Raw genomic sequence first — 27,460 nt, forward strand, 5'->3', positions numbered from 1 at the left:
AGAGGAATTGTATCCAAGTAAAAATGAAACATAGGTTGTAACCTGCTGAAACAAGGCAACAGGGCACATTAGCCCAGGATCCTTCTAAGTGACTGTTGGGATGAGCTCTAATTTGGACTTTGTGTAAAATTTGACATTTTAACATTGAGATATAACATTCGTAGTCTTTATGTTATGAGGATAATTTGGTTATTGAGCTTTTGAAGCATTATATTTAAGTGGCATGTACTGTAATAAAGAGAACTTAAGCTAATTTGAGGCATATTGGAGAGCCCATAAGACACCTGGAGACAGCACGGTGCCTCTGGCCAATAAGATGCTGACACATCTATGAGAACTGACCACAGAAATGTCAAGGACTTCCTTTCACTTTATATTCACAGTCTCTTCTGTTATCTGTCTCTCCCTTCCAGCAATCCTGCTTTAAGAGTCTATTTATAGAAGTTACAATGGGTAATGTGTCATGGAACCCCAGTATTACTTGGGGCAGTGTAACCCGGGATGAGTGCTGTCTGGAAGACAATGATAAGAAAATGTTGTTTTTATTTGCCCTAGGCTGTGGAAACTCTAATTTCGTCTCTGCAGCATTACCGCAAGGCAGAATCTGTTGCCATTACCATTTTAGAAGGGAAGAAGCTGAGGCACAAAGGGATAGCAGAATGCCAGAGTCACATGGCTGGTGCAGATGAAGCCAGCATTTGTGCCCGGGCTCTGTGACTGCAGAGCACAAGTTCCTAACTGCTCTTCAGGCTTGCCTGCTTTAGTAAGGGCCTCTTCCATATCTGTAGTCATTGATCTTTGGTGGCCTCAAGGCCCCCTGGAGAGAACCCCAGTTCTGAGTCAGACTTACCCAGGATGCCCGGGCACTTCCGGGCTTTGTAACGTGGACTGCCTCATAATACCTGTCTGAGCCTCCAGCCTGGCCCACACACTCCTGTCACATGTCCCTTCCCGTGCCTGCTTAGACCTATCAGCTCAGGCAAGGTGTTGGCACAGGCCTGGGGAAGGAGCCAGGGAGACAGAATGGAGATGCTTTGGACACAGGGGTTGGGGTCCTAGAGCAGTGGGAAGGCCAATGGTGGAGCCCAAGGGAAGGCACCAGGATGGGAAGATGAGAGATGCTGGAAGTCAGAGGGAGAGAGTCCTGGAGGCAAATGAAGACTCCTGGTGGGGAGATCATCAGCCCCAGGGAAACTTATCCTCTCCATGGCAGAGGTCGCAAGACTGCAGAGACAAGAAAAGTGTCCCTATGTCAAGAATTATTGTCCGGATAATTAGTGAATTCAAATAATGCAGAAAGCATGCATTTATTGGCTACTTCGCATGTCACATTTACAGCGTTGAGCTCTCTACAGGCATCATCTAATCAAATCCTAAAACAGGTTAACAAAGGCAATACCATTGTTAGCACTGGACAAAATATCGCAGAATTACATTTTCCTATAAGCCTCAACATTCTTACACTGCTCCTTCTTAGATTTTGCAGAAGAGAAAGCCATCAAATTGAAGTCAAGAAGCTCAAGTCTAGATGTGGGACTGATAAAAGTTAAATGAAGGGTCTAAGGTCCTACAGGTCTCAGTTATAAATGAGAATGTGCAAGTCACACTAGTTGCTTGGTAAAGGGTTCCTTGCTTTTTCTTTTTTTTTTTTTTTTAAGGAAAATAGAAATTAATTTGCCTTCTTCAGACAACTTGGAATTTGATATGCTAAAACCTCTTAATACAGTTGGCTCAATATCTGTGGGTGGATCACTTAATATCTTTCATTTTATTTTTTTACCAAGACTGCTCTCAGCCTGTTTGAAGAAGACAGGGCCTGAAAGCACAAATCCACAAACATAAGATGATGGAATTGGAAAACTCATCCATCTCATTAATGATAATTTTGTGAGATTTAATTACAGATAAATGTGACTTTGCATATTTAATGCTATTCTTATCTATATGTAGACGCAATTCTGAACTCAGAAAAGTGTGATTTTTATTCCAGATTAGATGGTCTATTCATTTGTAATCTAATCAACCATAACACACAGAATTCATGCCTAGCCTTGTTCAGGCTAGCAGGCTGCGCTTTTAATCTTTGCAGTGGATATTTAACTTCTAAGAATAGGTACTATTTTGGTTTTCTCCTGACATCATTCTCATGCAAATTGTCAAATTAACCTTGGAGAGCTCTTACTATTTGGCACAATTTATTCAGAAAATATCTTATATTATGGCTAAAGGTTATTTGCTTCTGAAACTCAGTGAGATGGTCTGTAAATAAAAGTGGAGTTTTCTGTGAATAGTGCTTTGAAAACTGAGGAGCATTTAAATACATACAATTAAGCTTTGGTATACCTGAAATAAGACTAGTTCTGCAAATTTTTGAGAGTTGACCAAGGAAAACACGAAAAAGGAATGACTATTTTGTCAACCAAGCCACATTTTTACAGGGGAATTTCTAGAACCAATGTATTCTTTCATAAAATAAAGTTTATGAAGGCAACAACTCAAAAGCTGATACATCTCCTAGGAGAGAAAGTTACTTTATCTCAAAGACCAAGTATATGTCTTTCAGTGTTGCCTTGTAAATGCCTAGTAAATTTCACTGTGAGTGAATAAGGAAACATCTTTACTATCCCAAAATCTTTAGTTATTCACTTAATCCAAAGAGTGGCTGGATGTTAATAGAGAAGAGCCTGCTCATAGGCTGTTGTTTCTTTGTCTACTTGATTGGCAGAATTAAACAGAGCTTTTGACATCATAGAAAAGTAGGCTTACTGACACAGAAAGACAAATTTGGCAAGTTCTCACTCATATGTGGGAGCCAAAGAAGTTGATCTCATGGAAGTAGAGAGTAGAATGATAGATATCAGAGACTGGGAAAGGTGTGTGGATGGGAGATGGGTGGGTAAAGAGAGGTTGGTCAGTGGGCCCAAACTTTAATTGGATAAAAGGAATAAGTTCTAATGTTTGATAGCAGAGTAGGGTGACTGTAGTTAGCAACAGTGTACTGTGTAATTCAAAGTAGTCAGAAGAGAGAATTTGAAATGTTTCCAACACATAGAAATGATAAATACTCAAGATAATGGATTCCCCAAATACCCCGATTGATCATTGCACATGCATGCAACAAAATATCATCTGTACCACATAAGTATGTAAAATATTATGTATCTCTAAAAAATTGGCTTAATATTTATTTTACTAATAATATCCTTCCCCATAATATTCCCTTTTTCATATAGAACCAAGTCACAAAAGAAGAGATTTGAAGAAGAATTGAATGAAAGGATGATTCAAGCAATTGATGGGATTAATGCACAGAAGTGAGTACTTCTTTCTCTTAAATTATCATTCATCTTTTATTATGTTCCAAATGTATTTTATCATAGGCTCTGCAATAGTTGCCATGACAAAGCCAAGTTTCTGAGACCATTCATTCATTTCTCTTCAGTTGTCCCTCAGAATAGTTTTTGTTAAAAGTATTTCTTTCATCTTTTTAAAAAATATTTAATTCCTGCCTAGAAAATATTCCCAAGTTGATTGCTGATAAACAACCTGAGATGTAATTGGAAAGAGGAAAATTACAGCAGGATGTGTTCAGCAAGTAATATTTTTAAAAGATAGATTCTATATGGGAAAATCTTCAAATTTTAGCATGTGATACTATCCATCCAAAATGCATCTGTTCTTATGACAAAATTAATGTTGAGATACCTGTGTTCTAAATCGTGGAAGAGAATTAGCATTGGTGAGCAATGAGAGGAGGACTGATTTTGGGGGCACTAAATGTCATTTAGCCTCTGAGGCCAAGAATTGCTGTTATGGTTTTAAATGGTCCAGAGTTGTGGGAGGGAAACAATTTGAAGAAGGTGATGGCCTTCTCAGCCTGGACAGAATGACTGCGCTCATCACCCTTCGTGTTCTCCTTGGGTACGTGTGTCATAACTGAACCCGTGGAGAGCAGAAGGTACATGGCTCAGTATGGTGCCTGGTGCATGTCAGACATTCCATTCCTGTTTGTTGAGTTGAACTGTAGTGAAAACATCAGGAGGTCCAGATGAAAAGCCTTCACAGAAAAGCTTCCATCCTTATGGAGACCTATTTAATTTTTATCATGAAAGCTGACTGTTGAAAAGTGTAAATGATTTTCACCTAGAGCTCTTTTTCTCTAAGTTACAGGGCCTCAAATAGCGCATGGCTTTGCAAAATTCATGCCTGTTTTAGATTGTTCCTTGTGGGTACTTATTATCGAGTATTTACAGGGCTTATGAAAGAATCGCATGTGTGTGATATGTGTGTCTCTGGTGGGTGTGTGCCTTTGTGTGTGAGTGTGAGCGCATATTTTCTAAGCAATAAAGCATCTTGGTCAGGCAAGAGTTGCTATTCAGATGTGCTAGAACACTGAATTATCACCTGTCTAGATCCCCTTGCTGTGTTACAAGTAGGTGAAGCTTTCATAAAGTATAGGTGGAAGGATGCATTCATTCAAGCAGAGGAAATAGCATCTGATACTATGTGACTCGCCAGAATAAGACAAGATCAGAAGAAAGAGGGAATCTTGTTATTTTACAAAAGTTAGCAAATAATAATAATAACATTAATATTTTAAAAACTAATTCCTAAAGTTAACCTCAGCATGTGTTCACACAGGACACCTATCTTTTTAAATTATTTTTGTATGCACCTTTTAGAACGTTCCTACCAAACAAATCATCAGAGAGTGCCACCATTGGCATTGCTTTATTGTTGTTAAAGTTGCTTTTAAATTGTGTGTTTGCTTTGTGTTATTTAGTATGCAAATATATGCTTAGTTAATACCTTATGTTTTAATATAGTTGTATTTCAAAGTAATGCTTAGTGCTGGTGTAACTGCTTAGGTTGTAATTTTCCCAACATGTTTCAGAAATCAAATAGAGAAAAGTGTGCTGTACTCAAAAAATAAAAGGGAAACTTTTCAAATGGAAGCTGTTATGCATATATTTTTGATTAACCTCAGTTACACTTTGTTATGCCTTACTCATTAACTCCTCTTGTTCTTTGACATGAAGTTCTTCTGATCTTTGAATTTTCACTTGAGGACTCAACTGGGATTCCAGGCTTGATGTACCATTCAGTTGTTTCCTGCTATTGCCATAAAACAGTGATTTCTATGCAGATTTTTGCTTATTCATTCACTGATGTATTGAACAGGCATTTGTTTAAAGATGACTGATGTCACCATCTGCTCAGCCTTTACCCAGTGCATGCCATGGTGGTAGGGAGCTCTCTGGTGTCTTGTCTTAGAAGGACTCCAAGGACACTCATACTATCAGATCAGGACCTTACTCTTATAACCTCATTTAAGCTTCATTTCATTCTTAGAGGCTCCATCTCCAAATACAGCCACACTAGGAGTTAGGGCTTCAAGGATGAACTTTGGTGGGGGACACAAACTTGCAGTTCATAACAATAAGAAAGTGGTCTTCTCATTTAGTACCTCCTTTGTGACAAGGACTTGCATTCCCATATTCCTGAATAAATCTGGTTGCAGGTGTGGGTATACCCATGCCCCTCTAGTAAGCATAGTATTCAGAATTTCCTGTATTTTCCTTAACCTCTTGACAAAAGAAAAAAATACCTTAGTATAAGTAAATAGAGAATCACTTATTGTGATAACCCAGGATGGGGTTGACTTTCTTCATGCCATAGACCACTGTGGTCAGGAAAAATGTCAGGAGGCCCTAAATCAAGCGTGTACACATTCCCTCTCCCTTCTCTCCTCTCCTCTCTCCTCCACTGATCTTGTCTTTCCCGGTATTTCCAATCCCCCACAAGTAATAGTTGACCTAATCAGCACACACAAATCTATTCCCTTCCAAATATCCAAATCACATTTATCAATCTCCTTGTTTTCTACAAGTCAAAATATTCCCAAGTCAATTGCTGATAAATAACCTGAGGTGTAATTGGAGAGAGAAAAATTACAGCATGATGTGTTCAGCAAGTCACATTTTTTTATTATTATACTTGAAGTTCTAGGGTACATGTGCACAATGTGCAGGTTTGTTACATATGTATACATGTGCCATGTTGGTGTGCTGCACCCATTAACTCGTATTTACATTAGGTATATCACCTAATGCTATCCCTCCCCCCTCCCCCCACCCCACAACAGGCCCCAGTGTGTGATGTTCCCCACCCTGTGTCCAAGTGTTCTCATTGTTCAATTCCCACCTATGAGTGAGAACATGCAGTGTTTGGTTTTCTGTCCTTGCAATAGTTTGCTCAGAATGATGGTTTCCAAATTCATCCATGTCCCTACAAAGGACATGAACTCATCCTTTTTTATGGCTGCATAGTATTCCATGATGTATATGTGCCACATTTTCTTAATCCAGTCTATCATTGATGGACATTTGGGTTGGTTCCAAGTCTTTGCTATTGTGAATGGTGCTGCAATAAACATACGTGTACATGTGTCTTTATAGCAGCATGTTTTATAATCCTTTGGGTATATACCCAGTAATGGGATGGCTGGGGCAAATGGTATTTCTAGTTCTAAATCCTTGAGGAATCACCACACTGTCTTCTACAATGGTTGAACTAGTTTACAGTCCCACCAACAGTGTAAAAGTGTTCCTATTTCTCCACATCCCCTTCAGCACCTGTTGTTTCTTGACTTTTTAATGATCGCCATTCTAACTGGTGTGAGATGGTATCTCACTGTGGTTTTGATTTGCATTTTTCTGATGGCCAGTGATGATGAGCATTTTTTCATGTGTCTGTTGGCTGCATAAATGTCTTCTTTTGAGAAGTGTCTGTTCATATCCTTTGCCCATTTTTTGATGGGGTTGATTTTTTTCTTGTAAATTTGTTTGAGTTCTTTATAGATTCTGGATCTTTGTCAGATGGGTAGATTATAAAAATTTTCTCCCATTCTGTAGGTTGCCTGTTCACTCTGATGATAGTTTCTTTTGCTGTGCAGAAGCTCTTTAATTAGATCCCATTTGTCAATTTTGGCTTTTGTTGCCATTGCTTTTGGTGTTTTAGTCATGAAGTCTTTGCCCATGCCTACGTCCTGAATGGTATTGCCTAGGTTCTCTTCTAGGGTTTTTATGGTTTTAGGCCTAACATTTAAGTCTTTATTCCATCTTGAATTAATTTTTGTATGAGGTGTAAGGAAGGGATCCTGTTTCAGCTTTCTACATATGGCTAGCCAGTTTTCCCAGCACCATTTATTAAATAGGGAATCCTTTCCCCATTTCTTGTTTTTGTCAGGTTTGTCAAAGATTAGATGGTTGTAGATGTGTGGTATTATTTCTGAGGGCTCTGTTCTGTTCCATTGGTCTATATCTCTGTTTTGGACCAGTACCATGCTGTTGGTTACTGTAGCCTTGTAGTATAGTTTGAAGTCAGGTAGCGTGATACCTCCAGTCACATTTTTAAAAGTTATATTCTATATGAGAAAATCTTCAAATTTTAGATACTATCCATCAAAAATGCATCTGTTCTTATTACAAAATTTATGTTGAGATACCTGTGTTCTAAATCAGTAGTGGGAGTGGAGGCCACCGCAGAAGATTCACAGAGCACAGAGGTGATTGAGTGTGTAGGAAGAATATACACTTCTTAATTCTGAAGACAAGGTGAGAATTAGGCCCATCCATCATTGCTGCAAGGGAGAAGCCACAAGCCAGACCCAGTGTGCTATGGCAAAGGGAGGCATGTGTGTCCACTGGTAGGGAGGCATGTGTATCCACTGGTGGGGACTCAGTTGTGTCCCCAAGCACGGATCTAGCAGTGGAGTTCACGAAGCACCACATGGGTTCTGGGGACTTAAGGCAAGCAAACCTGATCCTGAGCCCTTGCCATCCACCTGCAGGTCACAGGCCACGAAAACCTAGACTGGGTGCATGCTGGCCCGACTAGTAAAGGAGATGCTGGTTTTATTTTCACTTCCTTAATTTCACTCTCACTCCCAAGCTGACATTTTCCAGGAGCATTTATAAACTATATATTTTTCTCAGTAAAGGAAATGTTGTTTTTAGTAAGTTACCTGCATATATTATTCACAGTTTGATAAAGACACCGTTCTGAAAGTGAGCATGGTTAAAATTTATCTTAAGTTGTATTTTCTGCTCATTTTAATGCTAATCAATCTTTGATTCCTCCATCTAGTCTTGTGAAACAGAATAATAGTTCTGCAGCTGGTACAGTAATAAGAAATACCAAAAAAGTTTATTTCCCTACAGCTTATACCTTGAATCAAAGAACTATGCAGCCATAAAAAAGAATGAGATCGGCCAGGTGTGGTGGCTCATGCCTGTAATCCCTGCACTTTGGAAGGCCGAGGTGGGCGGACCACCTGAGGTCAGGAGTTCAAGACCAGCCTGACCAACATGGAGAAACCCCGTCTCTACTAAGAAATATAAAAATTAGCTGGGCCTGCTGGCATGCACCTGTAATCCCAGCTACCTAACAGGCTGAGACAGGAGAATCGCTTGAACCCAGGAGGCAGAGGTTGCAGTGAGCTGAGGTCACGCCACTGCACTCCAGCCTGGGCAACAAGAGCGAAACTCCATCTCAAAAAAAAAAAAAAAAAAAAGCATGTCCTTTGCAAGGACATGGATGGAGCTGGAGGCCATTATCCTTAGCAAACACAGGAATAGAAAACCAAATACCACATGTTCTTGCTTATAAGTGGGATGAGAGATGAGAACACATGGACACATAGAGGGGAGTGACACACGCTGGGGCCTGTTGCAGGGTAGAGGGTGGGAGGAGGGAGAGGATCAGGAAAAATAACTAATCAGTACTAGGCTTAATAAATACCTGTGTGATGAAATAATCTGTACAACAAACCCCCGGGACACAAATGTTACCTATGTGACAATCCTGCACTAAATAATAGTTTTTAAAAAAGAAGTATTTTTATTGTTCTCACTTTTAACGGCAGTCAGTCTAGAATACATTACTGACTTCCCTGCCCCAGTCGAAAGTGCCCTGTGGATGGTCTAGTTCCTGGGATGTTCAAGCTGATCATGGTGTGTGCCTCGCAGTGAGAGTCTTCCAAATTACTTGCTTAAAACGGATGTTTAAAAGTCAGACAGTGTGGTACAATGCATACTTCCATATAATTTTTATTTATTTGTCAACAACTGAGAGATGCATAGTACTTATGCATGCATTTTTATGTTTGCATCAACCTATTCTGAATGGATTGCTTATTATATTAGTATTTTTACCAATTTTTTAAAAACTCTGGACAGGTGCGGTGGTTTATGCCTGTTATCCCAGCACTTTGGCAGACTGAGGCAGGTGGATCACGAGGTTGGGAGTTCATGACCAGCCTGGCCAACATGGTGAAACCCCATCTATACTAAAAATACAGAAATTAGCTGGGCGTGGTGGCATGCGCCTGTAGTCCCAGCTACTTGGGAGGCTGAGGCAGCAGAATTGCTTGAACCCAGGAGGCAGAGGTTGCACTGAGCCGAGATCACATCACTGCATTCCAGCCTAGGCGACAGAGCGAGACTCATTCTCAAAAAAAAAAAAAAAAAAAAAAAAAGAAAAAGAAAAAGAAAAAGCTTTATTCAAGCATGACTGTTACTTTCTAGAAATGAAAAAAATGACAATGAAAGTATTTTCACTAAATCTGAAAGAAGCAAAACCTTCTCACCCAAATCTTAAAAGCATTCTGACGGTTTGGATGCTCTGTGATCTGTTGCCCTCTAGAAGCTAAAAAAAAAAAAAAAAAAAAAAAAAAAGTGCTTCTCTAGGAACTAGATCCTTAAGGAGGTGAAACCACTGTGTGATTTCAAAAAAACATTAGGGAATCAAATTATTGATGTCTTCACTCCTTTAGATGACTTATCTCCCTTGTTGTTTAATTCAGATCCCTTGAGTTTCAATTGATATGACAGTTGGTTTATAATATAGAATTTTCCAAAGAGGGCAGTGTGTGATTAGGAGTATTCTATTTTCAGATCCTGTTAGCAGTATCCAGATTCCATATCCAGTTAGTTGCCATCACATGTTTGTTGTTTTTTTTGTTTTTTTTTTTTAAATGCTGTTTGGAATGATACACAATAAAGAAAGAAGAGTGCAAGTCATTTTAAAAAATAGTTCCAGGTGTTTGATTGGAGATTCAGTTTTATGATGTGTTGGTCCTTTCTATTTCCAGGCAATGGCTCAAGTCTGAAGACATTCAGAGAATCTCACTGTTTTTCTATAACAAAGTACTAGAAAAAGAGGTAAGCTTTTTTCTTCTTCAAAATCATCAATCGGGTTTTCTGAAATTTGAATTTCTTTATGAAATTGTGCTCATGTTTTTTATATGTGACATTTAAACTGCCTCTGACTATATTCGAACTCTTTCTGGCTTTTCTGGTGGTTCTTTCATGCATATATTGCTTTATTGTATTTCTTGTTCCCAAGTTTCTATCTTTGGTCAGTCACCATTCTAAACCCTCTCGATAGTAAATGGTATCTGCAATGTGTGCGAAATATGCCAATTAAATGAAAGATGTGGGAGATAATATCTACTCTTCTCAATGTGAAATTCTCTCAGAAAAGTCTTAGAAGAAACAGAATTCTTCTTGATAAATCTACAATGTCTTTACACAAATTATTTTAATATTTTGACCAAAATATGAGCTTTACATTCAATGCTTTTTCCAGATAATTAGAACTTTTAAGCTTTATTGCATGTAAATACTTTCATATTATGGCTCTTAAAGCAAGAGCTATTTCCGGCACAAATAAGTAAGCAGACATTTAGTTTTTACCTGTCAAGCTATATATGGGTTTGCTAAAATGAATTCAGTTAATTGTTGCAGAAAGGACAACCATTCTTCTGGCTCAGCTTTATTCTATTCGCCTTTCGTTTTTTGTTGATCTAGAGAAGGAACCAGACTTAGAAGTAATTTGCATCATCCAACTATATAATTACAGGCCTAGTTGGAACAAAAGTTACATTAATGGTAGCATTCGCAGCTCTGGTATTAAAATTATGCTGATAAAATTTAGTTCATTATTTTATGAATATCAAATAGAAATATTAAATATGATAATTCCTTCCAAAATCTATGGACACACCAAAAGTTTTTTTTATGTTGGTGGTCAAGAGGATCTATTGTCTACTCCTAAGTAGAGGACGAGGACTCTGACCATTGACTGCAGACAGTTTACCAAATTGATGCTTGTTATAATGCACTACTATTGACCACCTTATCCTTAATAACTTTAGCAAATATTAATGGCTACTTATTGCTTAGCTGTTACATTATTTCTTTCCTGATAGAAGTCCATTTCTTTGTTAATACCACAAAGAAATTCCTACTCATATCTCTGCACAAAGGCCTGAAGAAGTTAAAAAATAAGGATTTAATTGAGTGCATAGAATGTAATCACATTTCAGCAAGGATGCTAAAGTAGCTTCTTCATGAGCATGGAAATTATGCTGGCTACTAAGTCACAAAATATACCCCCCAAAATTCTAGTCAACAGAAAGTGATCATTTGAAAATGCAGCTTTACATTCCTCATGGACACATATTTGCGGATTCCGACTTTAAAGCAAATTTTAGAGAGCAGCAAGACTTAAGCTCAGTTTTTGTCCATCTATCCCCAGCTTGCCCTTCAGAGCATGAGGTAGGGCAAAAGGTCACAAGAGCTATCAGAAGAGAAATCTCTGGAGACCCCTCAGAGATCCCTCATGCAGCACTAATCCAGGGAGGCTGAAATCCAAAAAATACATATGTGTCCCTATAACTTGGGAAAGTTTATGCAAATGTAGCCAATGTAACCTGACAGTATTTTCAGGAGGTTTCAATGGCATTGGCACAAAATTTTATTTCCTTTAAATTTACCATACAACCTTTCGTAAGGCAGTTGAGCCTCATGGTTGAGAGCCTGAGTTCAGAGCCTGGTGAAGGTCCGGGTTTCCCATGCACTGTATCTCACTGATTGTAGTCAATTGTTCCAGTCCACAGTTTCTTCATCCAAAAATAGGGGCTGTTGTGTGGATTGAATGATTAGTACAGGGAAAGCAGGGAATGCAGGGCACTGTGCTGAATGTGGCAGGGGTCATCATCAGCATCATAAGTATAGCCGTATCTGGAATTTTTATCCTGCCTAAGTCAAGCAGGGTCAGCCCTAGGTAGGCAGCTAATGCTGGTCAGCTTATTCACGTCATGGGGAACCATGTGAGCCCCTGCGGAACGCACTGGACAAGAGAAAGGAAGGGGAGCCCATTGGCTAGGCTCAGAACAAGCCAACTAAGAACCAAGTTGGCAAACCTTTTCGGTCTTGTAACTTTACCCATCACCTCTCAATAGCATTAAGACAAATAATAAAATAAAATACTAAAATAAATGAATATGTCTTGCATTTCCTCAGTAGTATTCAAAAGTAAGATAGTATATGAGAAGTCATGCCTTTTCCCTCAGTAGTCATAGACAACAGACCCTCATGGGACCCAGGGCACAGGCACGATTCACAGTTCACTCACTCAACCTTCTGGTCAGGTGCCTCTCTCCTTACTAGAGAGATTCAGTTACTTATAGATGGGTTTGAGAACAGTTCCACTTATAAACTGTGGTCCTTGGAAGTCACTCCTTCACAGTTCATGTGGGAGAAGGAAGCACTCACTGCTGTGATGAACAGGCTTTCTCCTTAGCTCACGTTGGCTGCAATCTACACAATTTCTGAGTGTGGTGCATGCTCTGGGTACAACCAGGCTGCTGGGCACTGTGTGTAGCTCTTCTCTTGGAGAACTGTCACTCACAGGTTCCTTTCTCCCCCACAGTACCGGGCCACAGCACTGCCAGCGTTCAAGTATTACGTGACTTGTGCCTGTCTCATATTCTTCTGCATCTTCATTGTGCAGATTCTCGTGCTGCCAAAGTAAGTACTTCTGGTTTCCATTGGGATTCTCACCTGGGGTGCCTTTCCACTGGAGCCTAGTTATATTTAAAAGTGTGAAAGGATGCTAATGTTTAGACAGAGGGGCGATTTAACATGTCATGGTAAAGGGAGAGTAACCCAGGACCTTGGAGGTTAAGTGGCCCCCATGTGTCTTCCTTAGCATAATGTTGGATTTTCAAAGTGGACATGTTGATTCAAACTTCTAGGGATTTAAAAAAATAATTTAACCTTCTTGTTTTGGTGTTGGTATTACTCTGATGCACAGTCTTGGAAATGTAGCCCAATAAACTTTACCCACAAAGAGTACAATCCCCAGATGTGGTTTCTAATAAACAAATACCATTATCTTATATTGAAAGGGCATGACCTTTCACTATAAGACACACTTTGCCCACTCATCCATTTTGTCCAAGTTCTGTGCATTACACGGTCCTCTCTTCTCTGAAATCCACTCTGCAGCCGTCTTTGATTGTTATAGGTCAAGGTTCAGCCGACCTCTCCCTGGAGAGACGTGGGTACAAATGGGAGAATCTGAGCAAACCACATTTCGTGCTTCAAGGTGAATTCCTTCTGGTTCCACTTAATGGTGAAAAACGAATCGCTTTATGATCCCTAGGTCATCTTTCTCTTGCACCTTCTTAATTAGTTCAAGACCAATCAGGTGACTTTCTTCAAGAAAGCTAATTCTCATTTTACCATCTAAAGAAAATTCTTGTCCTTCCTTTAATAACTGGGGATATAGAAAGAAATTTTAAGATAGATTTTTTTTCCTTCTGATCATATATTTTTTTCTTTCTTAACCTATTTTGTTAAGGTCAAATCTAGTAGAATTCAATCTAGCAGAATTCAGTTGTGTGCTTGCATTTAACTCTCACGGTGCAGCCAGCCTTTGTGGGCAACTCAAACTGCTTAGATTGAGTAGCGTTTTGTCTCATGAACATGCTGGGCAAACTACAAAGAAGTTGTCTGTTTCTCCGCCTCTGTACCTCAAAGGATTTTCTTCTGGGCACTGAGCCAAATAGCCAAAAACTACTTTTGGGATACAAGTGGTTTTTGATTACATGGATGAATTGTAGAGTGGTGAAAGTTTTGATCATGTATGTACAGTTCCTTAGCAATGTGCTCCCTTATGGAAGGGATTTCCTGTAGACGTCTCCTCTTCCCATGAATTGGAGGTGTAATACATGGACCAAAGGAGCCCTTCTTCAGGACTTACAGAATCTTCAGTGAAATTTCCCAATGTTAACATATCAGTTTTCCATTCAAACAAATATTAACAAATTAAGCTCCTTAGTGTCAGGCCTGTACCATGGTATTGGAGAGAAACAGCCATCCCAGTACACACTGGCTTATAGACTGGTAGAGCAGAAAAGCATTTTGAAAGCTACATACGTGAAATAAATATTACCCAGGGAATGGGTCCTTATTGTTACTCTTACATAGATAGATTCATTAATTTTTCTACATCTTCCTATTGGATGAGCATTTCTATATTCTCTGCATTATAAGTAATACAGGATCTGTCTCCTTCTGGGAGGTGCTGGGGGTGGGGAGAGTGACTGGGGACATTTTAAAAGATGCCTCCAAAGAAGACAAAAAGACTTCCAGGAACCAGGAAAAACGTTTCATGGGATTTCACTTTTAAGAAACACATCGTTGTCATGTCTTTGCTGGCTTGGCTTTGATTTTCTTGTCTCTCTTCTGTGGTGTTGCATCTTTAAAAAGACCCATGGATGTTCATTCTCTCAAGCTTCATCACGCATTATTTTTGTGGGTGCACACAGGTTGCATTTGCTCTAAGGAAAATCCACGGCCTCATCTAATGGAGCCCCCAGACCTGCACTTGCTGTAACAGCCTCAGGCTTCTTGTTCTGTGACTTCTTCATTTTTCTTTCATGTTAATATCTTCATTTTTTTCTTTTTCTTTAAAAAAATCTTGCTAGGAAATACTTCAAAGGTACAGAAAAGCACAGAGTATGATCTAATAAACACACAGGTGTCCACAATCCAGACTTTTGCAAATGTTTACCCTGTGTGCTCTTTACTGTAGATATAATTTTCCACCCTCTAGACTGTTATTATTTGGGTATGCTTCCTTTAAACAGTACCTGTTTTTATTTGGGTTTTATTTATTCAATTTGACATCTTTATATTAATTTCTTCTATATTTATTTTGTCATCTGTATTTTGATTTTATAACTGATGTGTGTGGACCCACTTCTACCATTTTATTTTGTGTTTTATTTACCTTGCTTTTCTTTGGTCCTTTTTTCTCTTTTTTCTGATTTCTAATGGATTGATCAAGTTCTTTTATTCTTTTTATGGTAAATTAAAAGCAACTTTATTAGAAAGTAAAGAAATAAAAGAATGGCTACTCCATAGGCAGAGCAGCCTGTTTATTCTTTTATTTCTTTTACTGGTTAGGAAGTATATATATATTTTTCATTAAAGATTACTATTAAAGTTCATAGAATATACATCATGTACATTTTTCTTTTAATGATTATCATTAAAATTTCAATATATATTAATGCTAAAGAATAAAAACATAATTATTATTTAGAATATGTATTATATATTTACATGTTTTTAATGTTATATATTTTTTGTCAATATCTTTTGGGATAGAAGTGGTTTCTGTTACATGGATGAATTGTAGAGTGGTAAAATCTGAGATTTCAGTACATTCAGCACCCAAGTAGTACACATTGTACCCAATATGTAGTTGTTTATCCTGCACTCCTCTCCTACCCTTCCCCCTTTGGAGTCTCCAAAGTCCATTGTATCACTCTGTGTGCCTTTACGTACCCACAGCTTAGCTACCATTTATAAGTGAGAACATACAGTATTTGGTTTTCCATTCCTGAGTTATTTCACTTAGAATAATGGCTTCCAGCTCCAACCAAGTTGCTGCAAAAGATATGATTTCTTTTATTTTTTTGGCAGAGTAATTTTCCATCGTGTATGTACACTACATTTCATTTATCCATTCATTGGTTGATGAATGCTTGTATTGGTTCCATGTCTTGGCAATTGTGAATTGAATTTTAACATTTTTGCTTAATTCAATACATTCTAAAGTTATTCATAATCTCTCTTCAATGTAATTATTTCCTAGGATTTTAGCTCTGACAGTAATTATAGTCAATGTTTATTTAAATCCACCACATTCTTTATCAATTAATTTGCTCATCAATGCTTTTTTTCTTCAAATTTATTTATTTATTTTTTTGGTGATGTATATGATTTGTTAGGGTTTTTGGAAGGGGAGTCTGTGAGTAACAATAGCTGCCTTTTTTGTTTATATTAAAATTTCTTTATCTACTTTATTTCACAGTTCTTGAATAATAGTTTAACTGGGCATAAAATTCTAGGTTAACTTTTATTTTCCTTCAGAATTATGATGACATTACTCTGTGGCATTACATCTTCTATTTTTGTAATGAAGTATTTCTGTCAGTCTCATTACATTCTTTTCTAGGGAGTCTGTCTTTCCTCTGTGAGTGCTTTTAGGGACCTTTTTTGCTTGGGGGTCGGGAGGTGGTATTTTCACTATATTGTTTCCATAAGTGTATTTGTTTTCATCAACCTAAGTGACTAGGTTTGATTTTTCAATCTGAGGACACACATCTATGCTCAGTTCTGGAAAATTCTCTGCCTCTATCTCTTACATGTTGCTGTCGATTGTCTCAATTGTCTGTTCTTTCCTCTGGAGTTCTTGTAGCTGCATATTGTATTCTCATCCTGGGCTCCAGGTCTTTTCATGTTTCCTCCCAGTTTCTACTTTTTTATTTCTTTGGTCTGCATTCTGATAAATTCTTCACCCAACATTGAGATTATAATCTTTATGATTATTGTTTTCATATCTAAGAAGTCTTTGTCATTCTTAAACCCTAACCTTTTTGTATATATAATTTTACATTTTGCCTGTGGAATTTTGTTTTCCTTGCAGATTTTTTTTTTTTTTTAGATGGAATCTCGCTCTGTCACCCAGGCTAGAGTGCAGTGCAGTGGCACAATCTCAGCTCACTGCAACCTCCGCCTCCTGTGTTCAAGCAGTTCTCCTGTCTCAGCCTCCCGAGTAGCTCAGATTACAAGTGCCCAACATCATGCCCGGCTAATTTTTGTATTTTCAGTAGAGATGGGGTTTCACCATATTTGTCAGGCTGGTCTTGAACTCCTGACCTCAAAGATCTGCCTGCCTTGGCCTCCCAAAGTGCTGGGATTACAGGCATGAGCCACCACGCCTGGCCTACTTGGAGATTTTAAACGTATTATATGGAAATATCACTTCTTTTATTTTTTTTGTTACTATTTTGAGACAGAGTTCTGCTCTGTCACCCAGGCTGCAGTGCAATGGCACCATCTTGGCTCACTGCAACCTCTGCCTCCCAGGATCAAGCAGTTCTCCTGCCTCAGCCTCCCGAGTAGCTGAGATTACAAGCACCTGCCACTGCACCAGCTAATTTTTGTATTTTTGGTAGAGATGGAGTTTCGCCATGTTGGCCAGGCTGGTCTCAAACTTCTAGCCTCAAGCAATCCGCCTGCCTCGGCCTCCCAAAGTGTTGGGATTACAGGTGTGAGCCACTGTGCCTGGTGGAAGTATCACTTATTTTATTGTGTTCCTTAGGGTTGATAAATATGTGATTCTGCCATTTAGTCTATCTGTTAAGTCTGTCCTTGTATTATCTGTAATTTTGTCTGTATGTTCATCAACAGCAAGGATTTGGGTCCACGGTAGTCTTGTATGTTCTGAGTTGTAACGGCATCACTATGGGATAGATTTTAGTGTATCTTTGCCAGATATCTCTGGGATTCACCAATTCAAGTCAAAATATTTTATTAAATCCTTAAACTAAGGTTCCTGCACTAAGGAGGTCAAGTGAATTTGGGTAACACCTATTGGCACGGAGCAAGATCGGTGATCCCAATTTTCAAAACTGACCTTTTCTTTATGGCCCCAGTCAGATAGTCATCTTCCCTAAAAATTACCAGACTGGTGGAGAGTTTTTCTGTTTCTTGTTCCTTGGTGGGACAGCCCTTCAGGGCCCCTGCCTTTATTCAAGAGTTCAGTTCTAATTTCATATTATTTCTAATTTCAAATGCCTGGGAGCATCACCTTCCTTGGGTAGATATCAATCTTACACCGAGAGCAGGTATTAGCCCCTGGTTTCTCCTGGGTCGTTTAGCAGCAGCACCTCTCAGCAGTCTGCATTTGAATATCTTCTGTGTACTACAAATCTCTCTTTCTTGCCTATTATCTCATCTCTTTAAAGAAACCATTTTGCTGTATTTTATGAAGCATTTTTGTTAGAATAATAGTGCTTCTCACTTCTGCTGACTTGTTTTCTTAACTCATTAATTATACTTTTGCTTTGTTTCGTTTGTTTAGCTTTTTTGTGGTAAATTGCCTCATGTGTTTTTGTAAAAAGGGAAAGAATAATTAAATGAGTGAGTGAGTAAATGAATGAATGAATAACTAATAATGGAGAAATTTGTTACCCGGAAAGGACCAGTAAAGGGAGGTGTTTTCCTGAAATGGAGCCCAACGTCATCCTTATTCAGCCTGTAATTGTTGAATCTGGCTCTAGTCTCAGAATTTGAATAGATAGAATTAAATTATTGGTTGACTCCTCTTTTTGGAGCTGCTCTATCACTCTGTCTGCCCTGTCGTATAACTTTATCAGAAATGTGAGCTACCTTCAAAGACCAAAAATGATCAAGTATGAATTGCCTTTTTTGTTTTTAAGTAGTTTCATTCATATTATCTGCCAGACTAAATGGATTATGTTTAACCAGTCATGAGGGCAACTGTTAAAACAAGGATGATTTTTTTTCTAGCACAATTTAGGTAAATAACATGTGTTTCATTAGCCCAAGAAAAATTAAGAATAATGATGTTTCACTTAAGAAAAATTAATAAACCAAATTATAATGTTAAATATCTTAGAATTATTATGTCTACTTAGATCTCTAATATCATTTTCATTACTTATTTCAACACTCAATACTAGAGGTGGTAAAACGTGTTCAAATCCTGGGATAGGTTGTACAGTGTGACATAGACAATTCTTGCTGCGGGATTAGACATAAGGAGTGTGAGAAAGTAAGTTTTGCAGGGTTTTTAATTTTGTTTTATTTTATCCTGAACAACTGGAAAAAATATTGCCATTTACAGAGAGAGAATCCTGGGGCAGGCACAGGTTGGGGAGGAAGAGCAAACTCAAGGGCTCAGTTCTGTACATTGGATACATGTGCCTGTTACACATCAGGTGCTAGAGTTTCACACAAAAGGGAATATGTGACCTATAGAATTTATAGAACCTCCATTGAACCCCCTATAGCTCCTATAGATTCTATAGAGCTGGGTGGAGATACAATCTGAAAAACCTGCACCTATGTAGTATTTAAATCCAAGAGATGGGATGAGCTCCCCCAAGTAGAGGGTATAGGAAGAGACGACGCTGTACTTTCTGGGGAATACAGTGTATCTGAAAATTCAGACCTTCAGCCCTTATCAATGCTGTAAAGGTAGAACTCTTCTTACTTGGCCAAAGATCATCTCTTTTTTCTTTCCCACATCTCAGAACCTTCAAGTGTCAGAACATCTCAAAGCTAAGTCCTCTCATCAGAGAAAGACTACTGTAATGGTGATGAATATTTAAATTCCATTTCCTCCTTTCAACTTTTGATTCTTTCTTTCTTCTTTTCTTTTTTTACTGAATTTCCTTTCATTTTGAAGTTCTATCATTTAAAAAAGAGGAATTTTTATTTCATGCTAACTTATAATTAAAAGAAAAGTTTGCTTCCTTTGGTTCTTATCATCCTGACTGAATCCCACGCAACAGATGTGAGTGGAGAGCTGATGAGAGGCTTGCTTTAGGGAGGAAGTAAGGGAAGTGAAGTCAACCAGGAAAGAGTCCGTGAAAGTCATGACATTCAATAGAATGCCAAAGACATCATTATTTACCCAGAGAGATGGCTTGTAATTAATACATTTCGTAGGCTTTTTGAGGGGAATGTGTGTCTCCACTGGACTTATCTCATCAACAAATGTGTTTCTCACCCCTGTCGGGGCCACCTTTAAGCAATTCATTGACTGGGGAAAAAAAGCAGAAAGGAAAGAGGACCTTGTCCAGAATCAGCCTCTTCCATATTCCATAACAATGCACTTGAGTAAAGCACCAAAGTCAAAAATAAACACTAAAAGTAATTTTTCTTGCCTCATGACAGGGAAGACTCAAGTTTGTTTTTCAGTAAGTACATAATAAGTTATGCTTCAGGGTTAAAAAGAAGCAGTTTTGCAACTGGGCTGTTAATTAAAATTGATTAAGTTATACCAACATCTTGGTATACTTAATGGACCTGAACATGCTTTTGACAGAACAGGCAGGATAAATGGTTATAATTAAGAGCATTTGACCAACCGTTACTTTCTCTCACAGTATTTCTTGTTCCCTGGTGTCTTAGTCCATTTGGACTTCTCTAACAAAGGACCATAGACTGTGTAGCTTAGGAGCAATAGAAATTTAGAAGCCATGGTTCCAGAAGCCAAAGTCTGACATCAGGGTTCTAGCATGGGTGGGTTTGGGTGAGGGCTCCCTTTCAGGTTGCAGACTACTGTCTTCTCCTTGTATCCTCACATGGCAGAAAGAAATAGCTAGTTCTGCAGCCAGTTCTCATAAGGGCACTAATGCCACTCATGAGGTCTCCACCTTCATCACCCAATCACCTCCCAAAGGCCCCATTTCCCTAATACCATCACATTGGGGGTTATGAATTCAACAGATAGATTTTGGGGGGCAGAAGCATTAAGCCCATAAGAACTCAGATGGAAGAGAGTTCCATCTGAACATAAATGCCAGTATGCCACAGACTAGAATACTGAACAGCCTGAAGTTGAGCATATTGGTGAGAGTTTGAGCCACCCCAAGTCTGAATCTCAGGTTGTCACATACTTTTCTATATGCAAGACCGTATCACCTACAAATTAAGATAGTTTTACTTCTTCTTTTACAGTCTGATGCCTTTTATATTATTTTCCTGCCCAATTTCCCTGGTTAAAACCTCCAGTACAAAGTTAAATAGAAGTAGCCACAGCACACATCCTTTCTTATTCAATCTCAGGAGAAAAGCATTCAGCCTTTCACCATTAAGTATGATGTTAGCTGTGAGTTTCTCATGGTGACCTTTTATTAAGATAAGGAAATTCCATTTTATTAATCGTTTGTTGAGTGTTTTCATTGTGAAATAGTTTGGATTTTGTCAAATCCATTTTCTGCAGCTGTTGAGATGATAATGTGTTTTTTCTTCTATTCTATTAATGTGATCTACTAATAGGTTGACTGATATTCAGATATTAAAGCAACCTTACATTTCTTAGGTAAGCCCCACTTGGTATTGATATATAAACCTTTTTACTTGTGGCTGGATTCAATTGACTAGTATTTTGTTAAGGATTTTTGTATCCATATTCATAAGAGATACTGATTTCTACTTTTTTTTGTGATGTCTTTGGTATTGGTGTCAGGGTGATACTGGCCTCAGAATGAGTTAAGAACTGTTCCCTTCCCTTCCATTTTATGGAAGAGTTTGTAAAAAATGGATATTAATTCTTCTTTCAAAGTTTTTGGCCAGGCATGATAGCTCACACCTGTAATCCCAGCACTTTGAGAGGCAGAGGCAAGTGGATTGCTTGAGCTCAAGAGTTTGAGATCAGCCTAGACAACATGGCAAAACCCCTGGGCAAAGGGGCAAAACCCCATCTCTACCAAAAATACAAAAATTGGCCAGGCATGGCAGCACAGGCCTATTGGTCCGAGCTACTTGGTAGGCTGAGGCAGGAGGATGGCTGCAGCCCGAGAAGTAGAGGATGCAGTGAGCTGTGATTGCACCACTGCACTCCAGCTTGGGTGACAGAGCAAGACTGTCTCAAAAAAAAAATTAAAAATTAAATGAAACTTTGGGAAAATTTACCAGTGAAGCCATCTGCACATGAACTTTGAAAGTAGATTTTTTTAATTACTAAGTTAATCTCTTTACTTTTTATAGGTAAGCCTATTTATATTTTTCATTTCTTCTTTAGTCAGTTTTGTGTGTCACAACATACTTTTAAGAATGATCATCCCTGCTTAAATGGGCATGTCATACGTTACAGCAAATCAAAAACAGATAGTCAGCTGTATTAGTAACACTGTATTCTTTTATCAGCTCTTAATAGATTTTGACATTTGAGGAAGGAGTAAGTAGTGGTCATCAGATACATTCACAAAAAAATGTTAACAACTCTTCTGGGATGCTCTTCACTGTGTCCAGCATATTATTATAAAATAGAAAGAGTCACATTTTAATACCCTTATTGTTTTTCAAGTCTATTTGACCTGACTTCAGAATGTCTCATCAACTCTCTTCATAGTGGAATAATTATTCAAAAAAAAGAAACATTGAAATGCATTTTAGGAAACAAAGGCCTATATAATTCATTGTAGTAAAAGAATCCATTATTTAAACTCTGATTCACAAAATAAACCTTATGATTTGTTAGTAGATTAACACATAATTATCTCTAAATCAGTTGATATGTGTTTAATTGAAGGCCAATATAATTCCATAATCCCTTGTTCCATTTATAAAAAATATTAGAGTATGGCATAACCCAAGGAATAGATACATATTTGCTCAATACTTCTAATGCTAAATACTTCCAGTAAAAACTTTTTTTGCTGTTTGCAAAAGAAAAAAGGAAGGAATTTAGAGAAGTCACTGTTATAGTTCTTCCCTAGGTTTCCACCTAACTATTAATGATATTATAGTGCCCAGAGAAAGCTTTGTCTAGTTAATGGATTAGGCTCCAATAAAGAAAACAAATTGCCTTAGGTATTTCTGAAAGGGAGTTTAATAAAAAGAAGTATTTACAGAATGACAGAAAAGCTGATAAACCAAATAGGGGATAGTATAGTAGCCATGATATTAGCAACAGAAGAAACCTCCTACCGCCTCTAGACTTGTAAGGAAACAGGATAGAGGTGTTGTTGTCAGAAACCCAGGCTTCTGGGCTTTCTTTCAGATGCTAGAACCATGCAAAGCTAGAGCTAGATGAAGGTAAGGTGTTGTCTGACAAGGATCTGGAACTTTAGAAAAGGCAGGAGTTGCAGGCCGTTCAGAAAATGGCTGCTAAGTAGAGAGTAAGAGAAATACCCAATCTCTTTCCATTGCCTTCCCGTCTCCCACCAGTTCTCATTGGCCAAACTAGCTAGAAACATTTGACAAAGAGTCTGTGAAATGAAGCCTTTAAGAGATGGATAGAAATATACTTGAAAGCAAACAAGAAATTACCAACACACTTAGTGACAAATTTTCCTAAATTTGTTAAAATCCATCACTCTCCAAAGGCAAGAATCTCTATGAACATCAAGCAGGATAAATATGAAGGAAACCACATGTGGCATATTATAGTCACACTTCTGGAAACCAAAGGAAAAAAGAAAGAAAAACATTAAATGCATCCACAAAAAAAAGACATTACATACAAGGGATCAATGACAGAATAAATGGCTGCCTTCTTATCAGAAATGTTGGAGAGCAAAAGACACTTGAACATCTTTAAACCAATGATAGGAACATGATCAACCCTGAATTAAACATTCAATTCAAATACTCCTTTTCAAAGTCGAGATGAAATACATTCTGCAAGTAAAAAAAGAGGGGATTCATCACCAGCAAACCTACAGGATATGCTAATGGAAGTTCCTCAAGCTAAAGTGAAATTATGTCAGAAGGAAACAAGAATCTAAGGAAGGAATGGAAAGTATTGGACATGCTTACTTTATGAGAGAGTATAAAAGACAATGTATTTATTTTTCATGTCTCTAAAAGACAACAGGTGATCTGATGCAAAAACAATGACATGTGACATATACTGAGAATTCTTATGAGAATGGGGTTAAATTGTTATGTATTTTTTAAAGTGGCACAATATTAATGCCAAATAACTAATGATAAGTTAGGAAAGCGTGTATTAAGCCTTGAGCAATCACTAAAAATAAAAGAAGTATAGCTAAAAAGCCAAGAGGAAATGAAAAATACTTTTAAATATTTAATTAATAAAATGACAATAATGGAAGAACAGAAAAACAAAAATAAATGAGACAAATATAAAACAGATAGTAAAATGGTAGGTTTGAAATAGTAGCAACAAATGTAACAGACCACAGTATACAAATAAAAGCAATGGGGCAAATAAACAATAGATAGCCAGAGGGCAAGATTAAATTCAAGCATTATAAATGGGAAAGGGCTAAACACTCCAAAGGAAAGTATGACCAAGCCATACACTCTCTACAAGAGATGCACTTTAAATACAAGTTAGGTAGCTTGAAAGTGAAAGGATGGAAAACGTATCTGATGTAAACAATAAGCACAAGGAGGCTACTATACATATATTAATATCAGACAAAGTAGTTATGAAGGCAAGAAATATTAACAGAGATAAATATAGATAGTGAGTAATGATAAAAAGGTCATTTCACCAGGAGGCATAAAATCATAAAATGTGCTTATACCTAATAACAGATCTATAAAAGACAGATACGAAAGCACTTAACCTACAGTAGACCATAAAAGCATCCTATGCATATCTGACAAAAATCAAAGAAAAAAATGAGACAAATCTACATCATAATTAGATATTTAGTGTCTCTTTTCTAATTCTTATTATTATACCAATAGGAATATATAGGAGGTCTGAGCAACATTATCAACTTCCTAAAACGAATTAATGTTTCAGAAAACACTAAACTGAATTGAAAAATACTTGTTTACTTAAAGTGCACATGGAACATTAATCTACAAAGATAGTACTTATACTAGGCCATAAAAGCATCTCCATAAATTTGAAAATACAGAAACAAATATGAAGACAAAAAAAATCATATAGTCTGACATCTAACCACACTAAAATCAAATTAGAAATCATTAACAATAGAATATTTTAAAATATCCCCAAGTATTTTAGTGTTAAACTATATGCTTCTAACCCAGGAGTCAAATATGAAATACAAGAGAAATGTAAAAATGTTTCAATATCAAAATGTAACGTATCAAAATGTGTGGGACTGTGATTAAAGCAGCAATTTAGGGGGGAATTTGTAGCTTTAAAATGCTTTAAAATTAGAAAAGAGGAAAGAGTTAAAAATCAGTTGTCCAAATTTCCATCTTAGGAAGCAGAAAAAGATGAGCAATTTAGAATCAAGCAATTAGAAAGGAATAAATACTAAAAAGAAGAAATCAATAAAATGGAAAACCATCAGTAGTGAAAATTAATAAAGCCAAACTATGGCTCTTTGAAAAAGACTTTGAAAATTCCTAAACCACTAGCAAAACTGATCAAGAAAGAAAAACAGAGAGAAAATCACAAAGCACCCAAACTAACAATTTAAGGGAAAAAAGAGGACTCACTACAGACTCTACAGATATTAACAGGGTATATATGAAATGCCATAAATTACTTGAGGCCAAACAGATTTACAATTTAGATAAAATGAGTTTCTTGAAAAGACTACTTACCAAAAACTGAAACATAATAGAAAATTTAACTGCGCATGTATCTATTACATTTACTGAATTTGTTTTAAAATTTTTTCCCACGAAGGAAACTTCATACCCAGATTATTTGTGTGTGAATTCTACCCAACATTTTAAGAAAATAAGAAAGAATTGGTCAAATATTAACAAATTTTATATTTGTGAATGGATAAAAATGTCTTTTTCATGGAAAGAGGCTAAAAGATCGGGGCTACAAACCAAGGCCACATCTACACCATGTGTAGGAGATCTAGCTGAAATAAAACGAGAAAGTTTGGAAATAAAGAATATAGAATAGCTATTCCAGGAAACAGCTTATAGAATAAAGGAAATATCAATAATATAAATTCCTGACAATAAAGAATTCAAATGAAAGGTATTCAGCATTTAAAAAAATTTTATTATGATTCAGGCACCAAAAATTTAACAGTCATAAATATTTATGCACTTCAGAATCTCTTTGAAATAAATAAAGCAGAAAGTGTTAAAATGTTCAAATACGTGGACAAATCTACACTCCTAGTTGGAAATGTTAATATATTCTAACATTGACAAATCAAGTAAGCCAGCCCATTAGGGATTTGACTAACTCATAAGGTTCCTTCAATAGTTATATTTAGAGAAACACTTTGTTACCAGCATAAAAAATACATATAATTTTCAAAAATTCATAAGACATAGAAGTTGAGCATATTTGTCACATCCCAGAAGAAAAATAAATTGTCAAAGTGAAATAAGAGAGGCCACAATCTCTGATGAAATCGAATGAAATGAGAAATAACAAGAACCAACCAAAAACAATATTCTTGTGGAATTTAAAATTCAGACTTCTGAGTCACTTTTAGTATTAAAAGAAAATGGAAATTGAAAGTATAGGCTTTTTAGAAAAGAGTTATAATGAGTAGCTATGAATTAAAGGTTGTGGGATTTGGCAAAAGCCCTAACTAGTGGAATATTTATGTCCTTAAATGCACTTATTAGAAAATACAAAAGATTTTCTAATAAATGACAATCCAAGATAAAGCATATAAGTTTAAATAATGAAGAAGAAAGGAATTTTTTAAAGTTGAATCAGAAACTAATTAACACAGAAAGAAAGAACAGACCTTAATAATAAACCAAGAACTTATTCCTTGAGAAGATCAACAAAACATGCAAAACCTCACAAATCTGATCTAAAGAAAATAGCATTAAGCATAAGAAATTACAAATATGGAGAGTTTTTAAATTGTAAGAAAATATTGTATAGAATATTTTACATTTGAAAATCTAAATGAAATAGATAATTTTCTAGGAAAATTTTCAAAATTTACTGAAGAAACAGAACCAATAAACATGGCAGAAATATGACATGTCTATTTCTAAAACAGAACCTGGATCAGGAATACAACCGGGTAGACATAAATCCAGACAACATCACTTAATAGAGGTATAACTTTAGGCAAGTTATAGAGGTATAACTTAGGCAAGTTCCTCAACTTCCCTGTGTATCAGTTTCTCTTGCAAAATGAGGTAATAATACTAACTACTGTATAAGATTATTGTGAGGATAAAGTGAACTATATATGTTCATATATACATACCACTTGGCACATAGTGAGTACTCTATAGATGTTAGGATGTAGCATCAGCACCACCACCACTACCATCACCACCACCATTATCCCCATCACCATCCCTATCACCATCATCATTACCATCACCATCCCTATCACCATCACCATCACCCATCATCATCATTATCATCACCATCATCATCACCATCACCATCATCACCATAATCATCCGTATCACCATCACCATCATCATCACCATCACCATCTCGATCATCATCACCATCATCACCATCACCATCCTCATTATCATCATCATCACCATCACCATAACCATCCCTATCACCATCACCATCATCACCATCACCTATCATCATCACCTTCATCACCATCACCATCCTCATCATCGTCATCATCACCATCACCTAT

General features: G+C 37.1%; 1 protein-coding gene across 1 annotated transcript in view; it reads left to right on the forward strand.

Annotated features, from left to right (window-relative positions):
* ADCY2 (adenylate cyclase 2) overlaps positions 1-27,460 on the forward strand; it is a 432,640-nt gene that overhangs the window by 320,023 nt on the left and 85,157 nt on the right. The window contains 4 exon segments of the mRNA XM_058430099.1: positions 3,234-3,314; positions 10,154-10,223; positions 12,778-12,888; positions 19,000-19,028. Coding sequence (XP_058286082.1) covers positions 3,234-3,314; positions 10,154-10,223; positions 12,778-12,888; positions 19,000-19,028 — 291 coding nt within the window.

This window comes from Hylobates moloch, unplaced genomic scaffold, assembly GCF_009828535.3.
Source record: "Hylobates moloch isolate HMO894 unplaced genomic scaffold, HMol_V3 SCAFFOLD_17, whole genome shotgun sequence".
In the NCBI taxonomy this organism is placed as follows: domain Eukaryota; kingdom Metazoa; phylum Chordata; class Mammalia; order Primates; family Hylobatidae; genus Hylobates; species Hylobates moloch.